The sequence below is a fragment of the Trichomonascus vanleenenianus genome (genome assembly GCF_965637985.1).
Source record: "Trichomonascus vanleenenianus strain CLIB 3782 genome assembly, contig: TRVA0_001S, whole genome shotgun sequence".
NCBI lineage: Eukaryota > Fungi > Ascomycota > Dipodascomycetes > Dipodascales > Trichomonascaceae > Blastobotrys > Blastobotrys vanleenenianus.
In genome coordinates, this window is record NW_027481886.1 from 136,903 (window position 1) to 158,004 (window position 21,102).

A 21,102-nucleotide genomic window follows, 5' to 3' on the forward strand; every position below is an offset into this window, starting at 1 on the left:
CGTATCAGGATCTATTATACTATTACATGCGCACGCTTCCCATATAATACCCTGAGATTGGTGTTTCGAAGAAATAATCTAAAGACAGTGGTATTGGGAAAGAATGAAATAGGTGATCAAGGACGAGCGATTGTTCAAGTACCCTACTTAATTCATACGGATCAATATTGAATACGTCAGTTTATAGGTTCAGCTACAGTCATAGCTCCCGAACTGTTCTGTACTTTTGGGCGGATTGTACCGTTTTGTAACCTTGAAACAAAATGTGATGGCCGTTGGATGATACAGCTGGCCCCAGAGCAGTGGATGATACCTAGAAGGACTGTTTAGGGTTTACTCAGAGTTTTGAAAATGCACACCCCAAAGACCAAACCAACAGGTCCAATGGCCTCCGCGAAGCGGAGCTACGGGGAGTTTGAGGGGCTGGCCCCTCAAGAACAAAAACCCTGGACGAACCCTGCAAAAAGCCCTTCAACAAGCCTCCATCGCCGAGTCCGCAGGGGGTGGTCGTTCGGTGGAAGGGGGTGTGCGGCTGGGTGCGCCCGCGATAGCGCGATGGAACGCGTGTCAAGTTCGGGCTGAAATTAGAACAAGCCCTCCTCCAACCAGACCCTTGTAAGACCAGCACGACGGCGAGGGAAAAAGCGTCGAAACTCTTCGAGAGAGGACACTTGTGGGTATTTTCCTTAAGAGGGTGCTGAGATTTGGCTAATTGAGCAAGTTTTTTTTTGAATTTTTCACCATGCCTGCGAAGAAAAAGGCTGAGTACTCACCTTCTCCGGTGAAGGGCTCACCACCCCCAAATAAGGGCTCAGGGTACCGAAAGGCGACACCGCCGGCCGGAAGAGCCAAGGAACGAGCCCTGGGATCAAAAGGTGACAAGATCCTGCTGACGATTGTGGCTGTAGTAGCGTGCATTGTGCGATACTGGAAGCTGTGGCAGCCGTCGTCGGTTGTGTTTGACGAAGTTCACTTTGGCGGGTTCGCCCGCAAGTATATTATTGGTCGGTTCTTCATGGATGTCCATCCTCCATTGGCCAAGATGCTGTATGCCGTAGTGGGCTATCTCGCGGGTTACGATGGAGAGTTTGAGTTCAAGACGATTGGACTCGACTACATCGAGCCAGGTGTGCCCTACGTAGCCATGCGTATGCTCCCAGCAACGCTGGGTATCCTGACAGTGCTGCTTTCGTACGCGACGCTTCGGGCCTCCGGGTGCCGGAAGCAGATTGCCTTCTTTGGCGCGCTGTTGGTGACGGTGGATAATGCGCTGGTGACGCAATCGCGGTACATTCTGCTCGATTCGCCGCTGCTTTTCTTCATTGCAATTACCGCCTACGCGTTCAAGAAGTTTGAGAACGAGGAGCCGTTTGGCCGTGACTGGTTCCGGTACCTGCTTCTCACCGGATTGGGTCTGGGAGCTACTGTTTCTTCCAAGTGGGTTGGTCTGTTTACCATTGGCTGGGTCGGTCTGTTGACTTTGTACCAGCTGTGGTGGCTGCTTGGTGACCTGTCGGTGACTCCGCGCCAGTTTGGAAGCCACTTCTTGGCCCGGGCCAGTTTGCTAATTGGCGTTCCATTGACCTTTTATTTGGCCATGTTTGCGCTCCATTTTGTTTGTTTGGTCAACACGGGTGACGGTGCGTCGTTTATGAGCCCAGAGTTCCAGGCCTCTCTTCAGCATACAAAGCTTAACAGCCGGGTTCCAGCCGACGTTGCCTATGGAAGTGAGCTTACCATTCGACATCTCAACACCCAGGGCGGATACCTCCATTCTCACGATCATCTGTACCAGACCGGTTCCAAGCAGCAGCAGATAACGCTCTACCCTCACAAGGATGCCAACAACATCTGGGTTCTGGAGAAGGTGCTCAGTGAGAACGAGACTGCTCCACTGGAGCCGGAATTCGTAGAGGATGGTGCCATTGTGCGACTTCGACACAAGCCCACCTACCGACGGCTACATTCTCACGACCACCGACCGCCAATCTCGGAACAGGACCACCAGAACGAGGTCTCCGCCTACGGCTACAAGGATTTCCCCGGTGACCTCAACGACAACTTCCGCGTAGAAATCGTAGAAAAGAAGTCCGCTCCCGGGGTCGCGCGACAGCGACTGCGGACCCTTGATACCAAGTTCAAGCTCATCCATACTACCACCGGGTGCACGCTCTTCTCGCACACTGTCAAGCTCCCCAAGTGGGCTTTCGAACAGCAGGAGGTGACGTGCATCAAGGGCGGCATCCTGGCGAACTCAATCTGGTTCATCGAGGAGAACTCGCACCCCCAGTTTGGCGCTGACGTTGAGATGACCACCTACCGAAAGCCATCCTTCCTCTCGAAGTTCTTGGAGCTCAACAAGGTCATGTGGAGGGTCAATGCCGGCCTCACCGACTCGCACACCTGGGAGTCTCGACCACAGTCGTGGCCTCTGATGCTCCGAGGCATCAATTTCTGGGGCAAGGACCACCGACAGGTCTACCTGCTAGGCAATGGCCCGATCTGGTGGACCATGACGGCTCTCATTGTTGTCTACGTGGCTTACAAGGGCATCTGGCTGCTGCGATGGCAGCGGGGCTACCGCGATTTCGAGGGTGACAGCGACTACGCCACGTTTGACTACGGATTCGGCTCGTACCTCCTGGGTTGGGCCATCCACTACTTCCCGTCGTTCCTCATGGCGCGTCAACTATTCCTTCACCATTACCTGGGCTCTCTATACTTTGGCATCTTGGCTCTCGCCCAGTTCTGGGAGTTCCTGACTGCGCGACTCGTTCGAAACAAGATCGTGTCGACGACCCTCACCGTGCTGTTCTTCACGGCCGCCGGCGGCTGGCTCTGGTGGTTCTCGCCGCTCGCCTACGGCGACAAGTGGACCAAGGACCTCTGTCTCAAGAGCACCTTCCTCGATATGGACTACGACTGCGATAGGTTCTTCAATGACATTTCTGAGTACAAGGAATACGATCTGACTGCTTCCCAGTCTGCTCAGACCGCTGCCGTCAGCGAGGTCTCCGAAGAGCAGGAACCAGAGCCAGAGGCAGGCGAAGACCCAACGGTAGACGAAGAAGAGCAGGTGTTCAGCATCCTGCCAGTTGACGAGGGCATGGTGACGGACGGCAAGGACGATATTGGCACTTTTAAGGGCGAGCAGGTCTCCGCAAAGCTGTTGGACCAGGTCAACAAGGTAGAGTATCGCGACCCAGAGGGTAACCTCCTCAACGAGGACGAAGTCCAGCGATTGGTCGCCGAGGGCCTCGTTGAACTCCAGACCCAGTACACCCAAAAGAGCCGCTTCTACGACCAGCAGGGCAACGAAATCGACCCATCCGACGTCGAGGGACTTAAACTAGAAAAGTGAAATATGGAATATCTGTAATAAATAATTGACAAACCACCACCGCGAAGCGGTGCCCCGGGGGGTCTGGGGGGCTGGCCCCCCAGGTCGAACCCTCCAGAGCTTGTCTTCTCCTGGGGCTCTGCCCCAGACCCCGTAGTTGGGGGGATACCCCCCAAACCCCCCCTAGGGGTCGAGGGACTAGAAAGAGAATGTGATAAATTAAAATACAATACTACGTATGCCATTATTTTGTCTCCCCCCTGGGCGCTACTGAATGACTAGGCCTTGCTGAATTGTAGGGCTAGTCAGAGAGGAGGATAAGCGATGCGGAGGCGTCGCTCTCCTCATCCTCGTGCAAAGTAAGTGTGCTATCGACCTGCTCAATATCTGGGTCGTTGTGCATCACATCGCGAATAGGCGACAGCGGCTCAAGCGAGTCGTTCTGCGCCGCGGTGGAGTGGATGGGCTGAGTCGTCGGAGTCGCGTGAAGGTCCTCCTCACGACCACCAGACTTGCTCGGAGCAGTATTCTTTGGCATAATGGACGATGATGAAAATATTATTAGCTATTTGAATGCACTGGATAAATATAAAGAGACCCAGGAGATGGTGTCCAGGCACATGAAGACGGTAAGTGAGCCCCTATATATGATCTATCACCTAACTCATTGCTGGGCACTAGGGTTTTCTTGATCTGGCAAGAGCAAACTACGCGAAAACAGGCGTCCGATACGGCAGAGACCTATATGATGAGCGGATCAAGGCGATCGCGAAAGTGGAGCCTCACGGAGAGGGGGTCCGACTCGTCACCACCAAAGATGAACACCCTGATCCCATAAAGATGTTTGGGATATTGACCCCGCAAGCATTGAAAGACTCCCAGAGGGAGTTTAAGCAGGCTTTGGAGGGTATGATCGAACTGGTTGGCATTCTGGAACAAGTCAGGAGCTTAGAGTCTAAGGTCGGCAAGGTTAATCCGTCCCCATCCAAACCTGTTACTGATAGCCGTGAACCAGCCAAGAATGAACACAAAAATGATAGCCAGGAATCGTCCAATAACCTTGGTAACCCTGAATCAGATAAGGAGGGTGACAGTTCTACTAATGATCCATAGCATTTACTCAATCATTGCATATCACACCACGAATTAAGTTGTTATATTCATTTGCTGATTGTGATACTTATCATGTATCTTGTTAAGAGACAGGCTACCCCGCCTGGATGGGGCTTGTCATATCGGCTAGTAATGAAATGCGACGAAGTAGGTAATCCAAATATTAAAAAAAAGGGGGAATGGACTACAATAGGACATTACTTTAATTGAATATTATCGATACATTTCGTTAAAAGTCGTTTTCATCAATGATCCATCCCCCAAAAAAGTTGTCAGGTTCCGACTCTGGATCAATGGATCAATTGGGCCAGGAAATATTGTCAAGGCCAGGCAGATAAGATAGAATTATAGTAATGGAGGAATAAATAAAAGATCACATCGGTTCTCGGTCGATTTCAACCTTTTCCCGGGCGACCTGTAGAATCAGCTCGTCGCATCTATCCAGGAGCCTCTCTTTTTCCTTCAACGCGTCCTGGTGCTCTTTTTCCAACTCTCTCAGCCCCTGTTCAAGCTCCTGGAGCTTTTTCAGCTGATCCTGCTCCGTGGAGTCGACTCCCGGAAGGGAGTCAACCAAGTGCTCGACCTGCTGCGTCTTCAAAATGACGTCCTTGGCCAGCTCTTTGAGCGACCGCTTGAACTCCTCGGGGTCTTTACTTTCTACGTTTGTATCAGTGGCCTTGGGCTCGCCCTCGACCGACACAAAGTCATGGTTGTGATTAATATAATTCAGTGAGGAGTAGAACTGCACCACTAGCTGGTCCAAACAAGTCTGGAGCTGTGTCAGTCTATCTGCCTCCGGATCTATATCTATCTTCTTTTCGAATCCAGGCGGGATGGCCGACATTTTGGTGGTGAGATGGGAGGTTCGGTCGTCCGTCGCCGTTCACCTTCCCCATTCACCTTCCATCATTCACATACCACCACTTCAATCTATCACCTTTGAATATACCCCAAGAGGTATAGTCTAAGTATCCAACAGCTTAGTATAGATTGTATCCCATAGCTTTTAATGCAATTGATTGTCACCCGTCTGTTTAGGTGCCCCCTATCATAGTGTTTCTACCCTATAGGTACTACACCACCATGTAGCTTAATAGTCGCATATCCCACATACGAGATCAGCCCATACGACCAAAGTGTAGTACAATCATATAGGAGAAGCGGCAATCAGGAGATATCCGAGAGCCGCTGGTCGTACCCCCTTATTGTAGCTGTAACTGATCACCTCCTGGGGGGTCATTGGTGCATACCGCGTGCTCAGGGGGATGGGGATCGCGTCATCACTTAGAGTGCACCGTTTCCTGCATTATGCCCGAGGCGAAGCTACAGAATAACGCCTACTCTATTTTTGCACGAAATGCGCGATTGATGACCAGCGTTTGATGCTTTTTTTGCACCAAATGCACTATTGATGTGCCAGCGTTTGATGCACGATTGATGTGAATGTCATGTATTAATCGTACGGTCAACTACCCACTTACAACACGATTTTCCAAACTGTAGTGCTGTACGTAAGTTGTATGTGCGCCTGTTACAACAGTACAGTACATGCAGCCCTGCAGATCCTTTGGAAGGAGGGCCTTCTCCTTGGAAGCAGGTTGGCTTATCATTGCACCAGGGCGAGTTTCATTGTAAGGCGTTTTCAATTGGTAGAACCGTCCAATTGGCATTAACATCCATAGTTAGAAGCGTTCGATTGATAGATACGAGAAACAGATTGATAGCGCTGAAGACGCGACGATCTGATAGATGGGACTATGATGTAGTTGATAGTTGAAGTGTAGGTATCTCGGGAAATATCTGTAACCGTTGCGACATAACAAAACTGTAACAATTAATCAATTGAAACAGTTGGGCAACCAGAGCTCTTTACGGCCTAAAAGTATCCTCCGCGAAGCGGAGCCATGGGGAGTTTGAGGGGCTGGCCCCTCATGTTTAATTGAATGGTACAAAAGACTAGTCCATTTGAGTGGTGGAAAGTTCAATTGAAAGTAGAGAAGATTAGTTGAATAGAAAGAAAAAAAACAGTTCATGAACGGTCGTTATATAAATACAAAAGGGTTAGAACCATTGGAACCCGTCCTCGTCCTGCTTCTCCTCGTAGAGGATCTTGGAAGAGTTTTCTGGAAGCGGCCCAATGCCTAGACCCTCGTTGGTGCGCGGAGACGACTGGGTGACAGACGGGACAGCCATTGTCGTGACAGGCAGCTTCGGCGAGGGCAGAAGCATCGAGCTTCGCTGTGGTTGGTAATTTTCTGGCCGCCGCGAGATCGTGCCATTGTTAGTCTTGTTGGTAGTAATGGCGGTCGCCAGCTTTGGCGACTGGTGGTAGTAGCAGCTGTAGGGATTCGCGTGGCTGTAGCGATGTTCCAGCGCGTCATCTGGCGTAGAGCTGAGGAGCCAGTTTTGCTGCTCGAAGAACTCCGAGTTGGGCGTCGCATTCCACGAGCCAAAGCTCTCGACGGAGGGCTTCCTGTCGATAGCGCCTACGATAGGCGGTGGAGTGAGGTTAGTGGGAGACGCACATCGAAGCGAAAGATTCGAGGGAGAAGGCGCTGCTGAGGTCATGGGGGTCGAAGCAGCGTGGGAAATTGTTGAAGCATTCGTTGTTGTCGCCACGGACGCGATGGAGTCCTCGTGGCGGTGGCCGCCCATTTTGGGGGTGGAGTTTGGCTGGCGTGATGACACGGCCTGGGGGATCGAGATGGAAGAAGACGAGGAAGAAAGGCACGAAGTCGGTCGCGATTTAGTGTTAGCAGATGATGCGGAGGACGATGTACCGACAATGCCTTGGAGGGTCGCTGCCCGCAGTGCCCTATTGTCGCTACTGCTGCCCCTGAGATAGTCCACGTCTACGTGCTTGTGGTGAACGAAGTTCGTGGGTGCCGAAATCTTGGATTTGAGCGGTTGTTTCGAGTCCTTGTCGCTACGATTGCTGCCAATGAAGCTCATGATGCGGCTGGTAGCCGAGCTCGATCGCGTGTGGGTGTTTCCTGCGTAGCTAGTAGACCGCTGGGGTGCGATCATGGAGCTTCGCGAGGGGGTGTGCTTGAGCTCAACAATGGGCTGAGAAGAGATTGGCTCGGAGATAGACATCGTCGACTGGTGGTGGGTGGGTCCTTTTCGCTCGCTCTTGGACCCAAACCGCCGAAGCAGCTTCCTTTTCTGTTTGAGCTTGCGAATTGCGTTGGCCTGCTTGGAGTCCTCGCAATCGGAGTCATCTGAGGACATGGCTACTGAGGAAGAGTCGTCTCCATCGTCATCTAACCACACGTCTCGCATCGGGGGAGCGTGAAGCAGGGAGCTTCGAGTCGTAGACATGGCGGGCTGGAGTTTGGAAGTGGACGCCTTTCGCGTCATGGGGAATGCAATTGGCTGGGCCAGCTGAGGCGACACATTTGGAGATGGTCGCATGCTAGGGGTGGATGCCCTGGACGAAATGACCCGCTGGTTGTGACCCTGAAGGGGTGGGATCCTACTACTATTACTCATGCGGCTCTGGTGCTGGGGGTAATACGGGGTTTGGTGCTGGGGTTGGTATGCTTGGTTCTGGGGGAAGCACTCCTCCTCTTCTACAATGACCTGGCTGCGACGGTTCGATTCTTTGGGGCTGTCGCGTCTATAGATGACCGGGGTGATATCCGAATTGAGCACGGGCGCCGAGATGATACTGGTAGAGACGCTGGTCCGTGCTGCTTTTTCGTTAGTGGTCGAGGAGATAGAGCTAATAGAGCCCGAGTGACTGTGCCTGAATGACTTAAGCGAGTTGCGAAAGGACCTCGAGCGTTGGATGTCGGACATATTTATATATACAGCACATCCAATTGCGTCCACCCGCGACCTGCGTTACGTCTGTTACAAGCTGGTAGCGCGTTTTTTCACCCTCGCTTTGGCGTGTTGCCGTTTGGTCCAGTACGGATATATGGGATGGCAGGTAAATCCAGGGGGTGGTGGGTGGTCCACTGTACAGTACCGTTCGCAGTATATAATGCACAGGGCTCTCCTGGCTCCTTAATATATTTCCAAAGGAGAAAAATGCACTGGACGCCATGCAATTGATATATGTGCCTCGACCTGGCTTTTTTTCTATATTTTTTTTTCAACAGCTCTGCCAGTACGGAGTCGGTTGGTACCATCCTCCTTTTTTCGGTTGCACATGCATCATGTATCCATAAAACTGTCTGAGCACAGACTCCAACTGAACCATACGCACGCGTATACTGGCCATAGCGTGGCACCAACGGGCGGGTTGGCGAACCGTTCGAATGGTTTTTATGGTCTACGGACCTAACCAGCCACTCCGGGTACTAATTAGTTAGGTCCGCCCAAGGTATTATAGGTCCGCGCCATTATAGGTCCGCCCGTTATACTGGCCCCCCATTATCAGCCAGGAGTGCATCTGCTCATCATAGGAGGGCCGCATGCATCTAAGTGGAGTCGTTAGTGGGATCCACATACAGCGTAGCACCGTGATATACCAGGGACCGACAGCTAGTACTGATCGGCCTGTCTAATCGTATAATATCCCGAATACGGACAAAATCGCATATGAACAGTACCTCACGAGCCGAGCTCCTCTCATCGCTCCCTCCTCTCCACACAACCCTGTCACAAGCGTACCTAGCGTACCTAACTTAGCAAGTACACTGGAGGGACCCGCAGACTCCTAATGGCTCTCTGGACTGCGCCATGCGGGAGTCGCATACACGGCTTTCTTCGTAGATGTCTGCAGTTAGATTAAACGCACTGCAACACCGTTGCCAACCGGCCCTTAAAAATCTACTACACGTGAATAGTGCGTTTCATATCTCTCCAACCGCCCCCTCCGCGGAGCGGAGCCCCAGGGGGGTTCGTCCCCCCAATTTACACCTCTTGGTGATGTCTTCGAGGGGCAGCCCTCGAGCTCCCGTAGTTGGGGGCTCTGCCCCCAAACCCCCGTCTTATCAACCAGATCCGCGAAGCGGAGCCTCAGGGGGGATATGCTCCAATTACACCTCTTGGTAGTGTTTAAAGTGTCTTCGAGGGCTAGCCTTTGAGCTCCTGCAAAGCAGAGATTCCCTAATTAATTCTGTTGGTAGAATAATGTAGTCTTCGAGGGCAAACTCTGCTGTGTGGCTGTCGTAACAAGACTTTGTTACAGGCTGTCACAGCGGTTACATTGCTACAAAACTGGGGGTTGGTTACATGGCCATTTCCAACTGTAGTCGAGGGCCATTGAGCTCCCGTAGCTCCCGCTTTGTTTCAACCAATAATTGATAGTGCTATCCTCCGCGAAGCGGAGCCACAGGGGGTTTGGGGGACTGGTCCCCCAATACCGACGAGAGCAGGCTTAGGGCAGAGGAACGCAAAGTGTTGAGTTGCGAGAGTTGCTGCTACCTGTTGTTACTAGAGCTCGTAACGGAAGTTGGGAGTTTGTTACACAGTCTAAACTAGAGTTTGTTACAGAACAGGGAGTTTGTTAAACAACCGAGTGCCTGGGTAGTTGGCTAATCTCCGCGAAGCGGAGCCCCAGGGGGGTTTGGGGGGACTGGTCCCCCCAATTACACTAGATAAGAAAGTGCGTAAGTGTGTATTCGAGGGCCAGCCCTCGAGGGAATCCAGGGCGGTAAATATAGATTAAGGTCCGCCGCCCATCTTGCCAAACTGGAACACGGAGGCGGCGTTAGCGGAGGAGGCGGAGCCAAACTGCTTGGAGCGGTCGTCCTCCTTGGAATCATCGCCTAATGAGTCGCCAAGACCGAACAGGCGGCCATTGTACTGCGACATGTCGGCCATCTGTTTCTTGAGGCGGTGGAACACCGAGTCCGACAGGATCGAGTCTGGGCCGGCCTGGTTGAGCCCATTGTTGCCTCTGAGCCCCGGCGACAGCGTGATGCTCAATTCCTCAGCTGCGTCGAGCAGTGAGCTCTTCTGGGGGTTTCGGAGCAGCGCGTTCGACCGCGCAATGTACTTGACGTCGTACATTGACGGGAAGTACTTGCACAGCGTGCGCAGGAACCCGCTCTCCTCAACGGGGACCTCCTTGTTCAGCATAATCGAGAGCAGGTACCCGAGATCGTATCCACTGTGGAAGGTGACCCAATTGACGTCAGGGTTAAGCACGAGTCCGCTTGAGATGAGCAGCTCGCCAAACGCAAAAGGGTCGATCCCCTCCGTTTCATGCTTGGCAAAGTTGATACCGCTCTGGCGCAGCAGCTCGACACCGTCACTCGAACACATGTCCTCGTTCGCACTGAACCGGAAGTTGAACTGCCATGTCGACGGCACGGGGCGGTTCCCGTTCTCGTCGGACAAAGTGATCCCGATCTGGATCACGGACAGAATGTCTACGTTGGATCGCAGCGTCTGGTAGTGGTACTCAGAGGTCGTGCGGAACGTGCCTATCGGCCTTGCCACGATGCCAGGGAACTTGCAGTCCACCGATATGTAGTTGAACCGCAGCACGAGGTCGCGCATCACGGCCAATTGCTCCTCGAGGTTCCACCGCCACACGTTGCGCACCGTCTCCTGGGCTGGCTGTGGCTGCTGCATCGCCACCACGGGGTTCATCATAGCGAAATGGGGCGCCATTGGCATTTGAACGTTGTACCCTTGGTAGCCCATGCTCTGAGGTGGTTGGCGGGGGTATGCCATCTGTTGCGGCTGGACGTAGCCCTGGGGGACCCCGAACTGGGCCTGCTGGGCCTGCTGCATCATTGGAGGCGGCGGCGGTGGGCCCTGTGTGCTCATCCGCGCGCCTGACGGAGGGAGGTTCGCTCTCATGTCTATGCTTGTCGTGTGTGGTGGGTTGGGTGGTCGGAGTTGAAATTTGAAGTTCGCTCCGCCGTCCACCTCCTCGCTGGTACGATAACTCCTAGCGGTATACGGGGGGATACAAAGTAGTGTAATAAATGTAATCCAGTATACTCGGGGGCCAGCCCCCGAACCCCCGTAGCTCCGCTTCGCGGAGGGTTCTAGGTAGAGGGAAATTTCTTCGTAGGACATCGCAAGCTCATTGAGTCAATTGTACTCTTCTAAACGACATATACACGAGATAACAGTAGTGATAGAGACATTTTAATTCGGATAAGCCATACAGATGGGAATTGCTGTAAAGTGTGAACCAAATCTTGGCCCGAAGTACTACCAACGGCAATAATTAGTCTATATGATTCATACATTAGGCAAAAAAAAAAACACTTGACTAGACTTGATAAAAATACAGAGCTCTGGATATAATGATATATCGTAGAAGATATACCGAGCCAATTGTTAGTCTAACTGTTTGTCTAGTCATTAACTGCCAGCAACTTTGCCAGAATTGAGCTTACTCACAATTTCGTACTGGCAATTGATCATAAGCATTTCCATCGAAGATCTCCACTCTTTGTGAGGTCCACGGTTTGTGAAGTCCACAGCTTGTGTGTGTGTGTGTGTGTGTGATGAGTTAGGAAAATTCGTAAAAGTCCTTGGGCAGTGTCTTGGTCCAGTAGTTCTGTCCGCCCCGTTCAGCAATGGTATCCAAAAGATTGCAACACAGGCCAATTTTAGCAGGTGTCATGCGTTCCTTAAAGGACTCCGACACGACACTCTGGTAACTGAGATACAGCCGCTTGGTCATTTGCGAAAGCTGCTCAATCATAGGCTCATGGCGAGCTTCTATCTTCTTCATCGCCAGGGTAAGCGACTCATAAGTAGCCTCCATCGATTTGGCCCCAACCTTGACAGCTTTGGGCGAAAGGTCGGCCCCAGCTGGATTATCAATGATAAGATTGGGGATGTGCTTCACCGACTGTATCAGCTTCCAATGGACACCCTTAGCGTACATGACTCGCAGAGTCTTGAGCGACGCCGGCACGTCTTGCAGAACCTTGAGCCCGTCTTTCTCGACTGTATCTAGATATAAGCTTTCCAAGTTGGGGAACACCCCGCCAAGCTTCTTATAATTGGGGTTATCATCCTTTATCTGGCCATAGCACCGCAAACTAGTCACATTGGGGTAGCAACCGCTCAGTTCAGTAATATCGGTGAGTGCCAGGTTAGTAACTGTCGGAGGAAGGCCCCATGGCTCTTGAGATGGACGGAATAGCACCCGGAAAAAAGCCAGCGACTTGAGGTTCGGCAGACGCGACACCAGTTTAGTCAACTGACCCTCAGCTCCCGTGTAATTGTAGTCAATGTCCAGGATATGCGCCTCAGGAGAGACAATGTCGAGCCGCTCAAGAGACTCCGGGAGCTCCCCCATGCCAGTCAGAATATCTAGTGCCTCATCAGCGTCGCCGTTGATTTCTCTGTGCCAATGCTGATGATGTATGACAATTCGCAGGAACCGTAGATTTCCATCTTTTGAATACGCTGGTGACGCAATTTCACGCCTCAAGCCTTCGCCAATCATGGAGAGACTCGTTTCTGAACTGTTCACAATGATATTCTGCGTGACATGCGGTGGTAGCGACCCGACCAGCTCATTGTATAGCGAATGGTCTCTTTCCGGATATGCAGTCCAATACATAGCACTGATGTTGACACGAGCTAGTCTGGGGAACTCGGTCGGGATGCGCTTGATTAACCACCACATGAGGGCTTTCTGAGTTAGGCCGCGAGGAGATGCCTTGGCGTCGACCTTGTCCAGAGCTCCCGATGTGTACATAGGCATCGTGAGAGTGAGCTCACGAGTATGCTGGAACATAGCATCAAACTCCTTGCCATGTACGGCCTTGCAGAACTTGACGAAATCAGCCGCTTTGGCGATGTGGAACTTGAACCCCTTAGCGGCTGTGCTATCGTGGGCTCGGGTTTGGTCGTTACCAAACAGATCTTCGCCTTCGTGGCGCTCGAAGTACGACGGGACACGCTTAGTCTTCTTGAACGTGAGATCAATCGTTACAGACTTCCATCGCTGGGCAACCACCGCCGAACACAGGGTTCGGCTGACCCCCTGGACCTGCTTCATGTCTTCTGCGTTTAAATGGCTAATGATCAAGCACAGAAGCTCCAGTGGCAAGTCGTCTATAGTCATCCCCGCGCTTTTCCTCTCTATCTATCGTGAAGATAATATATTCTTCTCGCTTGCCCCCTATCTTTCTCCTACCCCTCGCCCCCCCCCCCTCCCCTCCGTCTTCGCCCTACCTACGGGTACCAACTGGCGTTCCGCGTGCATAAGTCCGGCTCGTCCGTATGCAGATGTCAACCGTCTTAGCTTTGTTTTACATTGTTACGTACGTTCTAAATATATGTCTGCCTAAAGAATTTGCAATTTCACCCAAATTTGCTTCATTAATCCACGAAGCAAATTCAAATGTGCTAATCTACGAGGGGCATTCAAATCCAGGGGGTAGGAGAGAGGGGCACTGTGTTTCATTATTGTGCTGAAAAATGCTTACGGCGATAATCATGTAAGCAGATATGAGTACGCAGGTCTCAGAGAGCTGCCGGAACGTTGGCCGATCATTATAGGTCAACCGCTTCTTTTCTATTTCTATCGACTTCTTGGTATCGTATCTTTAGTTTAGTGGTATAATGATTAAATTCAATTGAATCCCTGACTCCAGTTTGTTTTTTGACTTTCCGATGGTTTGTTCTTTAGGGAACTTGAGGGGATTCCCCAAACCCTCCTTGGAGCTCCGGTTCGCGGAGGTCATTAATTGCTACAAGAATCTCCGCGAAGCGGAGCTATGGGGGTTTGGGGGCTGGCCCCCAAGTCAGTTGAAGCAGCGGAGACCTAAGTTATGGCAGGTCACGGTATAGTCGACTAATAGCACAAGTATCGTAATCTATTCTATCAAATGAAAATGAAATACATAAAAATATTACTCGGTAAATCCATAAACACGTTATTTTTTTAGTTGGTTAGAGAGTGGCTGGCTCAGTGACGCCTCGGGCAGAAACACCGGCGGCCTTGACTTCCCGAGCAGCCACCTGGAGCTTGAGGTCCTTGGTTATGCTGAGGCTGACCTCGATCTTAGAGCCGACAGTAACACCCTTGAGACCAAGCTCAGCAAGCTTCTTGCCTGGCTTGATGACCTTCTCTCGCACTTCCTCGTCTTCTTCATCATCAGACCAGTCAGACTCGTCATCGTCCTCCTTCTTCTCCTCCTTTGGAGCCTTCTCCAGAGTCTTGGTGACAATCTCGGAAACGCCCTCGTGCACAGCAATGAGAACATTCTCAGAGCCGGCCAGGAAAGTCTTGGTAGCCCGGATTGGCACAGCAGTGTAGTCCACCAGGATCGGCTCGAGCCTGTCACCACACACAACACCAATTGGAGCAGTGGTGTGTGGAGCAACAGTGACGACCGGCTGCAAAGACTCCTTGATCTCCTCATCCTCAAAGTCGCCAATAAGAGAAGCCTGGATGGCACAGCCTCGAGCAACCAGCTCGTTTGGATTGAGCGCCTTGGTCTCGGTAGATGGAGCGATAACGGCAGTTCGGTCAGCGTCGAACAGAGCGCTGACGGAAGCAGCAACCTTTGGAGTGAACGAGACACCACCAGCCAGCAGAACCTCGTCGATATCAAGAACATCCAATTCGGCCTTCTTAACCAGGTTCTGGACAAATTCGGTCATCTTGTTGAACACAGTCCGGCCAGTAAGCTCGAATCGCAGTCGGTTGATAGTAGTGTGGTAGTCCATACCGCCAGCGAGCGACTCAATGGCGAAGTTGGCAGTAGTAGTGTTGGAAAGGGTCTTTCGGGCAGCCTCAGACTCGGCCATGAGCTTGGCGACAGCACGGGCCTCCTTTCGTGGGTCGATGTTGAACTGCTTCTCGAAGTCCTTGGCAATGAACTCGCTCAGAGCCTCATCCAGCTTAACACCACCCAGCTCGTAGTCGTGCAGAGTAGCCAGGATCGTGAAGACGCCGCCTCGGCAAGCAATGACGGCTCCGTCGCATCGCGTACCACCGAAGTCGGCGACAACGTAAAGCTTGTCCTCGGGGCTAACGCCTGCCCGCTGGGCGACGTGAGCAAGCAGAGCCGCAGTTGGCTCGTTAATCACCTGCTTAACCTTGAGGTTGGCCTTGGCCGCAACCTCGACCAGAGCCTGACGCTTCTCCTCGGAGAAGTCAGTAGGCACGGCGATCACAGCACCATCAATTGGCTTACCAATGAAATCAGCGGCAGACTCCCGGATTCGGTCCAGGTGTCGCACGGCAATCTCCTCGATAGAAAGGACTTCCTCAGTAGCCTCCTCGCCCTTGGTGAGCTTGAAAGCAGCCTTGCCGTCCTTCTCGACCGGGTGGGCCGAAGCGTGGTTGTAAGTCGGGTCAACATTATCGTAGGAAGCGCCGATGAAGTCTCGGAAGTAAACGACGGTGTTCTTAGCGTTTCGGATCAGCTGGTTCTTGGCCTGCTGTCCGTGGTACTCGTCGACGCCGACGTAGGAGATGGCGGTCGGGATGGCTCGGTCACCGTCCTGGTTCGCGATAACATCGACTCGCCCATCCTTCTCGTAAGCGATCGAGGTCGAACTATTGCCAAATGCAATGCCAATTACGGTGCTCATCTTGTACTCTTTTTCTCTGACAAACCTGGCAAACGAAGGTTTTGAAAAATTTCGATTTTTGTGCGTGCAACAGCCGTGCGCTGAAAAAAAAATTGTCGGAGATCCGTGATTTTCGTTATCGCTTAGATTAGCCTGCCGCATTATCATACCCTATGGCATATGTATTCGCTAGTGCGATTAAGCGGATATCCTGTCTACCTGTACAATTGGGGGGACCAGTCCCCCCAAACCCCCCTGGGGCTCCGCCACGCGGAGGATAGCAGCGGGGGTCTGGGGGCTGGCCCCCAGCTACGGGAGCTCGAGGGCTGGCCCTCGAATACACTAGAACTTGGTGATAGACTCAAGTGGAGTTAGTATAGAGATAAAATATCAATTCAATGCCTGGTAAGAATTCACTTTTCAATGGAACTCAATGCAGAAGCACGATTTGTTTTATCTTTTTCAGGAATACTGCAGGTGATCATACGTTAGCCATAGCCACTAGCTAGGTGACCCTCATTTCGCAAATGAGGATTAGCCAATATAAAAGCACCCCAATTCTTTCCATTTCTTTCCCCCTCCTCCCCTTCACAATCAGCTTTACAAAAATGGCGAAAGACAAGAAATCCAAGCAAACCAGACCGACTAACCAGAACGGCGAAAATCCGATTACCCGGGTTAAAGTGGTCTCTCCAAGTGAGTTTTTTGCCGGAATGCCCAACCCCCTCGACGAATTGCCTGAACATGTCAGGCGACGGTATCTAGAGGAAGCTGTGGGTAACGACATGGGTGAATTGCTACGCCTTTCAACATGGGCTCTTAGTCATCATCCAAGACTTAAGCCGGGCGTCACTCTTGATGTAGAGGAGGTACCTGGACAGGGTCTTGCAGTCGTTGCCAACGAAGCAGGCCAATCCCGTCCAGTAGATCAGACCCAGCCAGCAGAGGAGACCCAACCAGGAGATCAGGCTAATCCAGAGGACGAGGGAAAGAAAAAGGTAGTAATGGCTTTATATGATGTGCGTAAGTGGAATTGAGAAGCTGTTCGTAGTACTACTATTTCAATTGACGCAGGTTTATGTTGCGGTTATTACATATAGGAAGTTTATTATTTTAAGATTTATTCAAATGTGATGATAATCAGGATTGATTGATTAGATTTTGGCCTGATTAAAATCAATTTTGTAGTACCGGTAATTATTTCATAAGATACTGTAACCTCTCCGCGAAGCAGACTCCTGGGGGGAAGGGGGAGGGTTCTACCCGCCCAATTACACTCGCTAGACAGGGCAATTGAACTCCCGTGGTTTGCTTATAGACAATAGTGAATACAGTATTGGGAATACTACAGATGTCAGGTTCCATAACCACTAGTTAAGCTTAGATATGTAAGAGAGGGTATCCCCTATCATGCTACTTTTTATTATCTGGGAGTGTACCTGGCTAGCCATTACGCAGATCATTTCGCAAATGAGGATTAACCAATATAAAAGCATCCCAATTCTTTCCATCTCTCTTCCTCTGCAAGTTTTAACAACAATGGAGAAAAACGAGGAATCCAATCAACCAGAACCGAGTGTTGAGAGCAGTGAAAATGAAGCGCCCGCGGCCAATGTAGTCGATCCACTTGGGTTTCTTGGTCCCGATCCAAATAAGAGGGAACAAGTTCAGGGCTTTCTCGATGCATTGCCTGAAGAGGTCAGCCGACGGTATCTGGAGGGCATAAATAATACCATCGACGTTGGTGAATTGTTATGCCTTGCAGCATGGGCTCTTAGTCATCATCCAGGAGTTAAACCAGACGTCACTCTTCATGTCGAGGAGGTAGCAGGAAACGGTATTGCACTCATTGCTCGTCGAACAGATTACGTCCGTTTAGTAAGGGAGAGACAGGTAATAATGGTTGTATATGATACGCTCCGGCAGAGTTGAGAAGCTGTTCGATGCATCACTATTCCAATTTTATGAGTTTATGTTGCAGTATTGCTGTATTGTTATGGGAAGTTTATTATTTGCTATAGATTCCGTTATATTTAATTGAGATAATACAGCAATCAGGAAAAAGACTGATTGATGGGATTTTGGGACTGAGTAATATCATTTTTTTGGACTACGCTTCCAATCATTTCGTAGACAAGTCTCTCCGTGAAATGGATTCCCAGAGGGGGTTCGGGGGACTGGTGCCTCCAACTATGCTATGTAGACAGGGCATTTGAGCTCCCCTAGCTCTGTGTAATTATAGACTGTGGTGAATAGTGCTAATATGTAATGTTCCACTAGTTAGGTAGCCTCATTTCGCGAATGAGGATTATCCAATATTAAAGCACCACAATTCTTTCTATTTCTCTTCCACCGCAGTTAGAGTCTACAAAAATGGAAAAAGACGAGGAATCCAATCAGCCAGAACCGAATGCTAGGGACAGTGAAAATGAGGCGGGTACCCGGGCTAATCAGTGGGATCCAAATGAGTCTCTTAATGAAGAAGATTTGCGTGACTGGAACGCATTGCCTGAAGACGTCAGGAGACGGTTTCTGGAAGGGGTAACTGGTAACACGCTTGACTATAATGCAAAAATGCACCTTACCGCATGGGCTTTTAGCCATCATCCAAGACTCCAACCGGGCTTCACTCTTGTTGTAGAGGAGATTCCAGGACAGGGTTTTACAATCGTTCCCCGACTTAAACCGGGCTACGCTCTTCGCTTAGAGGAGATACCCGGACACGGTCGTGTACTAGTTCTCCACGAAACAGGCTAAGCCCATTCGGCAAAGGAGACCCAGCCAGCAGATCAGAGGATGAGTGGGAGTAGAAGGGTAGCAATGGTTGTATTACCGGTAGCACATATGGGAAGTTTATTTGTCATAGATTTTATTGAGATAAAATTAATTGAGATAACAATCAGGAAAAGCACTGACTGATTGGGTTTTGGCCTTATTGATATCATTTTGTAGTACCACCATTTCAAAAGATAATCTCTCCGCGAAGCGGAGACCCAAGGGGGGTTTGGGGGGACTGGTCCCCCCAACTGCACCAGGCTGATATAGGATAATTGAGCTCCCGTGGTTTGCTTAGTTATAGGCAATAGTAGTGAATGATGGAAATAGTACATGGGCTCCACATAGCCGCTAGTTAGGCTCAGACATGTAAGAGAGGGGCATCCCCTACATTCTCCATTCAGTTATCTGACCAGTGAGTTATACTGGTTACCCGCATTTCGCGAATGAGGATTAACCAATATAAAGCACCCCAATACTTCCATTTCTCTTCCTTTTCAATTAGCTTTTGCAACAATGGAGAAAAACGAGGAATCTAAGGAATCGGGATCGAGTAACAAGAGCGGTGAAAAAGAGGGTCCCCGAGTTGACCTATTCAATCCGAATGGGAAGTGTGATCCCGATTGGCTCGACCTCGACGGCTTGCCTGAAGACGTCAAGCGAAGGTATTTGGAGGAGATTGTTCACAACGATAACGACATAAATGAAACGGTACGTCTTTCAGCATGGGCTCTTAGCCAACATCCAGATCTTAAAGACGAGGGCGTCACTCTTGACATAGAGGAGATACCTGGACGGGGACGTGCCGTAGTTCTCCGCGAAATAGACGAGCCCCATCCAGCAAACCAGGCCAATCCAGAGAATGGGGAGAAGAAAAAGGTAATATTGGGGTATATATGATGTGTGCTGGTAGAGTTGAGATACCGTTCGTAGCATCACTATTTCAATTGCCGCAGGTTTAAGTCGCGGTATTACCATGTATAGGAGGTTTATTATTAACCATATATCCTGTATTTAAATGTGATGATAAGGGAAAAAGCTGGCGGATTGGATTTTGGCCATGTTTTTTTGTAGTAATCATTTCAAAGACGCTGTAATAAGAAGCAGAGCCCCAAGGGGGGTATTAAGGGAGTGGCCCCCCTATTACGCTACGTAGACAGGGTAATTGAACTCCCGTGGCATGCTTATAGTAAATAGCGAATAATGGGAATACTACAGTTACCAGTCAGGCTTAGACGTGTAAGAAAGAGGTACCCCCCCTACCATTCTCCTTTCAATTAGCGAATGAGTTACCGGGATTAGCCATCACGCTGATCATGAAATTTCGGGTTAACCAATATAAAAGCTCCCCAATTCTTCCATTTCTCTTTCTCCCCAGATTTTACAAAAATGGAAAAAGCTGAGGAAACCAAGCAATCGGGACCGAGTGCTGAGACCAGTGAAAATGATGGGGATAACTGGGCTAATCTGCTCCATCCAAGTGAGTTTCATGATCCAGAATTTATGCGCCACTTGGAGGAACTGCCCGAAGAAATCAGGAAAAGGTATCTGGAGGAGACCAATGGTGTCAACGACGTTGGTGAAGTGTTACGCCTTACAGCGTGGGCTCATAGCCAACATCCAGATTTCCCCCCGGGCGTCACTCTTGGTGTAGAGGAGATACCAGGACGGGGTCTTGCCAGTCGTTGCCCGCCCAGTAAACCAATCCAGTTCAGCAGAGGGGAGCCGGCCAGCTGATCAGGCCAGTCCAGGAAATAGGTGGGAGAAAAAGGTATTAATGAAGCTATTTGACTTACGCCGGTAGAGTTAAGGAGCTATCCGATACATCGCTATTTGTCGCAGGTTTATCATGAGATATGAGAAGTTAATTATTTGCTATAGATTCTGTTACCGTTATATTTAATTTTAAAAATCAAGAAAAGTACTGGCTGATTGGATTCTGACCTGATTGATATCATTTGTACAGTAACCATATTCAAAGAGAAAAAGCGGAACACCAGTCCCCACATATACACTAGGTGGACAGGACAATTGTCCTCTTATTAATTATAGACAATAGTGAATGCCGCTGGGATGAATCGCCAGGCACAATCCAGACAGGCAGAGACTTAGACGGCATCAATTCACAGCCAATTGCTTTACTATTAGGCTAGCTAAAGTGCAAACAATTTTGCTATACAGCCTGGATTAAATCTTCGTCCTTGATCATTGAGGTATCAGTAGTCGTGCTTATATAGCGCACATTCTATAGGTACCGTGGCTCAGCCGCACGAGCCGCACAAGCCTCATAAGCCGCACCGACCATTTCAAATAAAAAATAATAATCAATTCCTTCAACCAAACAGCATATGCACATTGAATTAACGATATTTACCAATACCAGATAGCATAGTACCGGGATAGCTGGTAGTTCCTGT

At 50.3% G+C, this 21,102-nt stretch overlaps 14 protein-coding genes across 15 annotated transcripts; 8 read left to right on the forward strand and 6 right to left on the reverse strand.

Annotated features, from left to right (window-relative positions):
* Positions 1-610: 610 nt before the first annotated feature.
* PMT7 (putative dolichyl-phosphate-mannose--protein mannosyltransferase) lies at positions 611-3,361 on the forward strand (the record flags this gene model as incomplete). The annotated part of the gene is made up of 2 exons (XM_076681739.1): positions 611-673; positions 722-3,361. Exon 2 carries the CDS (start codon positions 743-745, stop codon positions 3,359-3,361), a length of 2,619 nt encoding a protein of 872 aa, XP_076543696.1. The 5' UTR covers positions 611-673; positions 722-742.
* Positions 3,362-3,641: 280 nt separating this feature from the next.
* Positions 3,642-3,878, reverse strand: TRVA0_001S01684 (uncharacterized protein; the record flags this gene model as incomplete). Its single annotated transcript, XM_076681740.1, has 1 exon — positions 3,642-3,878. The coding sequence occupies one exon, from the start codon at positions 3,876-3,878 to the stop codon at positions 3,642-3,644; it is 237 nt and encodes a 78-aa protein (XP_076543697.1).
* Positions 3,879-3,960: 82 nt separating this feature from the next.
* TRVA0_001S01706 (uncharacterized protein) lies at positions 3,961-4,453 on the forward strand (the record flags this gene model as incomplete). Its single annotated transcript, XM_076681741.1, has 2 exons — positions 3,961-3,969; positions 4,022-4,453. The coding sequence occupies 2 exons, from the start codon at positions 3,961-3,963 to the stop codon at positions 4,451-4,453; spliced, it is 441 nt and encodes a 146-aa protein (XP_076543698.1).
* A 373-nt stretch (positions 4,454-4,826) lies between these two features.
* On the reverse strand, positions 4,827-5,297 carry SRB7 (Srb7p; the record flags this gene model as incomplete). Its single annotated transcript, XM_076681742.1, has 1 exon — positions 4,827-5,297. The coding sequence occupies one exon, from the start codon at positions 5,295-5,297 to the stop codon at positions 4,827-4,829; it is 471 nt and encodes a 156-aa protein (XP_076543699.1).
* A 676-nt stretch (positions 5,298-5,973) lies between these two features.
* TRVA0_001S01750 (uncharacterized protein) lies at positions 5,974-6,199 on the forward strand (the record flags this gene model as incomplete). 2 transcript variants are annotated; one of them, XM_076681744.1, is made up of 2 exons in its annotated part: positions 5,974-6,084; positions 6,140-6,199. In XM_076681744.1, the coding sequence occupies 2 exons, from the start codon at positions 5,974-5,976 to the stop codon at positions 6,197-6,199; spliced, it is 171 nt and encodes a 56-aa protein (XP_076543700.1). The 2 variants fall into 2 exon arrangements, with proteins under 2 accessions (XP_076543700.1, XP_076543701.1); XM_076681743.1 differs by having other exon boundaries at positions 6,136-6,153.
* A 315-nt stretch (positions 6,200-6,514) lies between these two features.
* GIC2 (Gic2p) lies at positions 6,515-7,867 on the reverse strand (the record flags this gene model as incomplete). Its single annotated transcript, XM_076681745.1, has 1 exon — positions 6,515-7,867. The coding sequence occupies one exon, from the start codon at positions 7,865-7,867 to the stop codon at positions 6,515-6,517; it is 1,353 nt and encodes a 450-aa protein (XP_076543702.1).
* A 2,202-nt stretch (positions 7,868-10,069) lies between these two features.
* POP2 (CCR4-NOT core DEDD family RNase subunit POP2) lies at positions 10,070-11,149 on the reverse strand (the record flags this gene model as incomplete). The annotated part of the gene is made up of 1 exon (XM_076681746.1): positions 10,070-11,149. One exon carries the CDS (start codon positions 11,147-11,149, stop codon positions 10,070-10,072), a length of 1,080 nt encoding a protein of 359 aa, XP_076543703.1.
* Positions 11,150-11,879: 730 nt separating this feature from the next.
* Positions 11,880-13,385, reverse strand: TRVA0_001S01816 (uncharacterized protein; the record flags this gene model as incomplete). Its single annotated transcript, XM_076681747.1, has 1 exon — positions 11,880-13,385. The coding sequence occupies one exon, from the start codon at positions 13,383-13,385 to the stop codon at positions 11,880-11,882; it is 1,506 nt and encodes a 501-aa protein (XP_076543704.1).
* Positions 13,386-14,281: 896 nt separating this feature from the next.
* Positions 14,282-15,931, reverse strand: SSZ1 (ribosome-associated complex protein SSZ1; the record flags this gene model as incomplete). The annotated part of the gene is made up of 1 exon (XM_076681748.1): positions 14,282-15,931. One exon carries the CDS (start codon positions 15,929-15,931, stop codon positions 14,282-14,284), a length of 1,650 nt encoding a protein of 549 aa, XP_076543705.1.
* Positions 15,932-16,437: 506 nt separating this feature from the next.
* Positions 16,438-16,947, forward strand: TRVA0_001S01860 (uncharacterized protein; the record flags this gene model as incomplete). Its single annotated transcript, XM_076681749.1, has 1 exon — positions 16,438-16,947. One exon carries the CDS (start codon positions 16,438-16,440, stop codon positions 16,945-16,947), a length of 510 nt encoding a protein of 169 aa, XP_076543706.1.
* A 373-nt stretch (positions 16,948-17,320) lies between these two features.
* Positions 17,321-17,842, forward strand: TRVA0_001S01882 (uncharacterized protein; the record flags this gene model as incomplete). Its single annotated transcript, XM_076681750.1, has 1 exon — positions 17,321-17,842. One exon carries the CDS (start codon positions 17,321-17,323, stop codon positions 17,840-17,842), a length of 522 nt encoding a protein of 173 aa, XP_076543707.1.
* A 441-nt stretch (positions 17,843-18,283) lies between these two features.
* On the forward strand, positions 18,284-18,667 carry TRVA0_001S01904 (uncharacterized protein; the record flags this gene model as incomplete). The annotated part of the gene is made up of 1 exon (XM_076681751.1): positions 18,284-18,667. The coding sequence occupies one exon, from the start codon at positions 18,284-18,286 to the stop codon at positions 18,665-18,667; it is 384 nt and encodes a 127-aa protein (XP_076543708.1).
* A 534-nt stretch (positions 18,668-19,201) lies between these two features.
* TRVA0_001S01926 (uncharacterized protein) lies at positions 19,202-19,585 on the forward strand (the record flags this gene model as incomplete). The annotated part of the gene is made up of 1 exon (XM_076681752.1): positions 19,202-19,585. One exon carries the CDS (start codon positions 19,202-19,204, stop codon positions 19,583-19,585), a length of 384 nt encoding a protein of 127 aa, XP_076543709.1.
* A 489-nt stretch (positions 19,586-20,074) lies between these two features.
* Positions 20,075-20,422, forward strand: TRVA0_001S01948 (uncharacterized protein; the record flags this gene model as incomplete). Its single annotated transcript, XM_076681753.1, has 1 exon — positions 20,075-20,422. One exon carries the CDS (start codon positions 20,075-20,077, stop codon positions 20,420-20,422), a length of 348 nt encoding a protein of 115 aa, XP_076543710.1.
* Between the last annotated feature and the right edge of the window lie 680 nt (positions 20,423-21,102).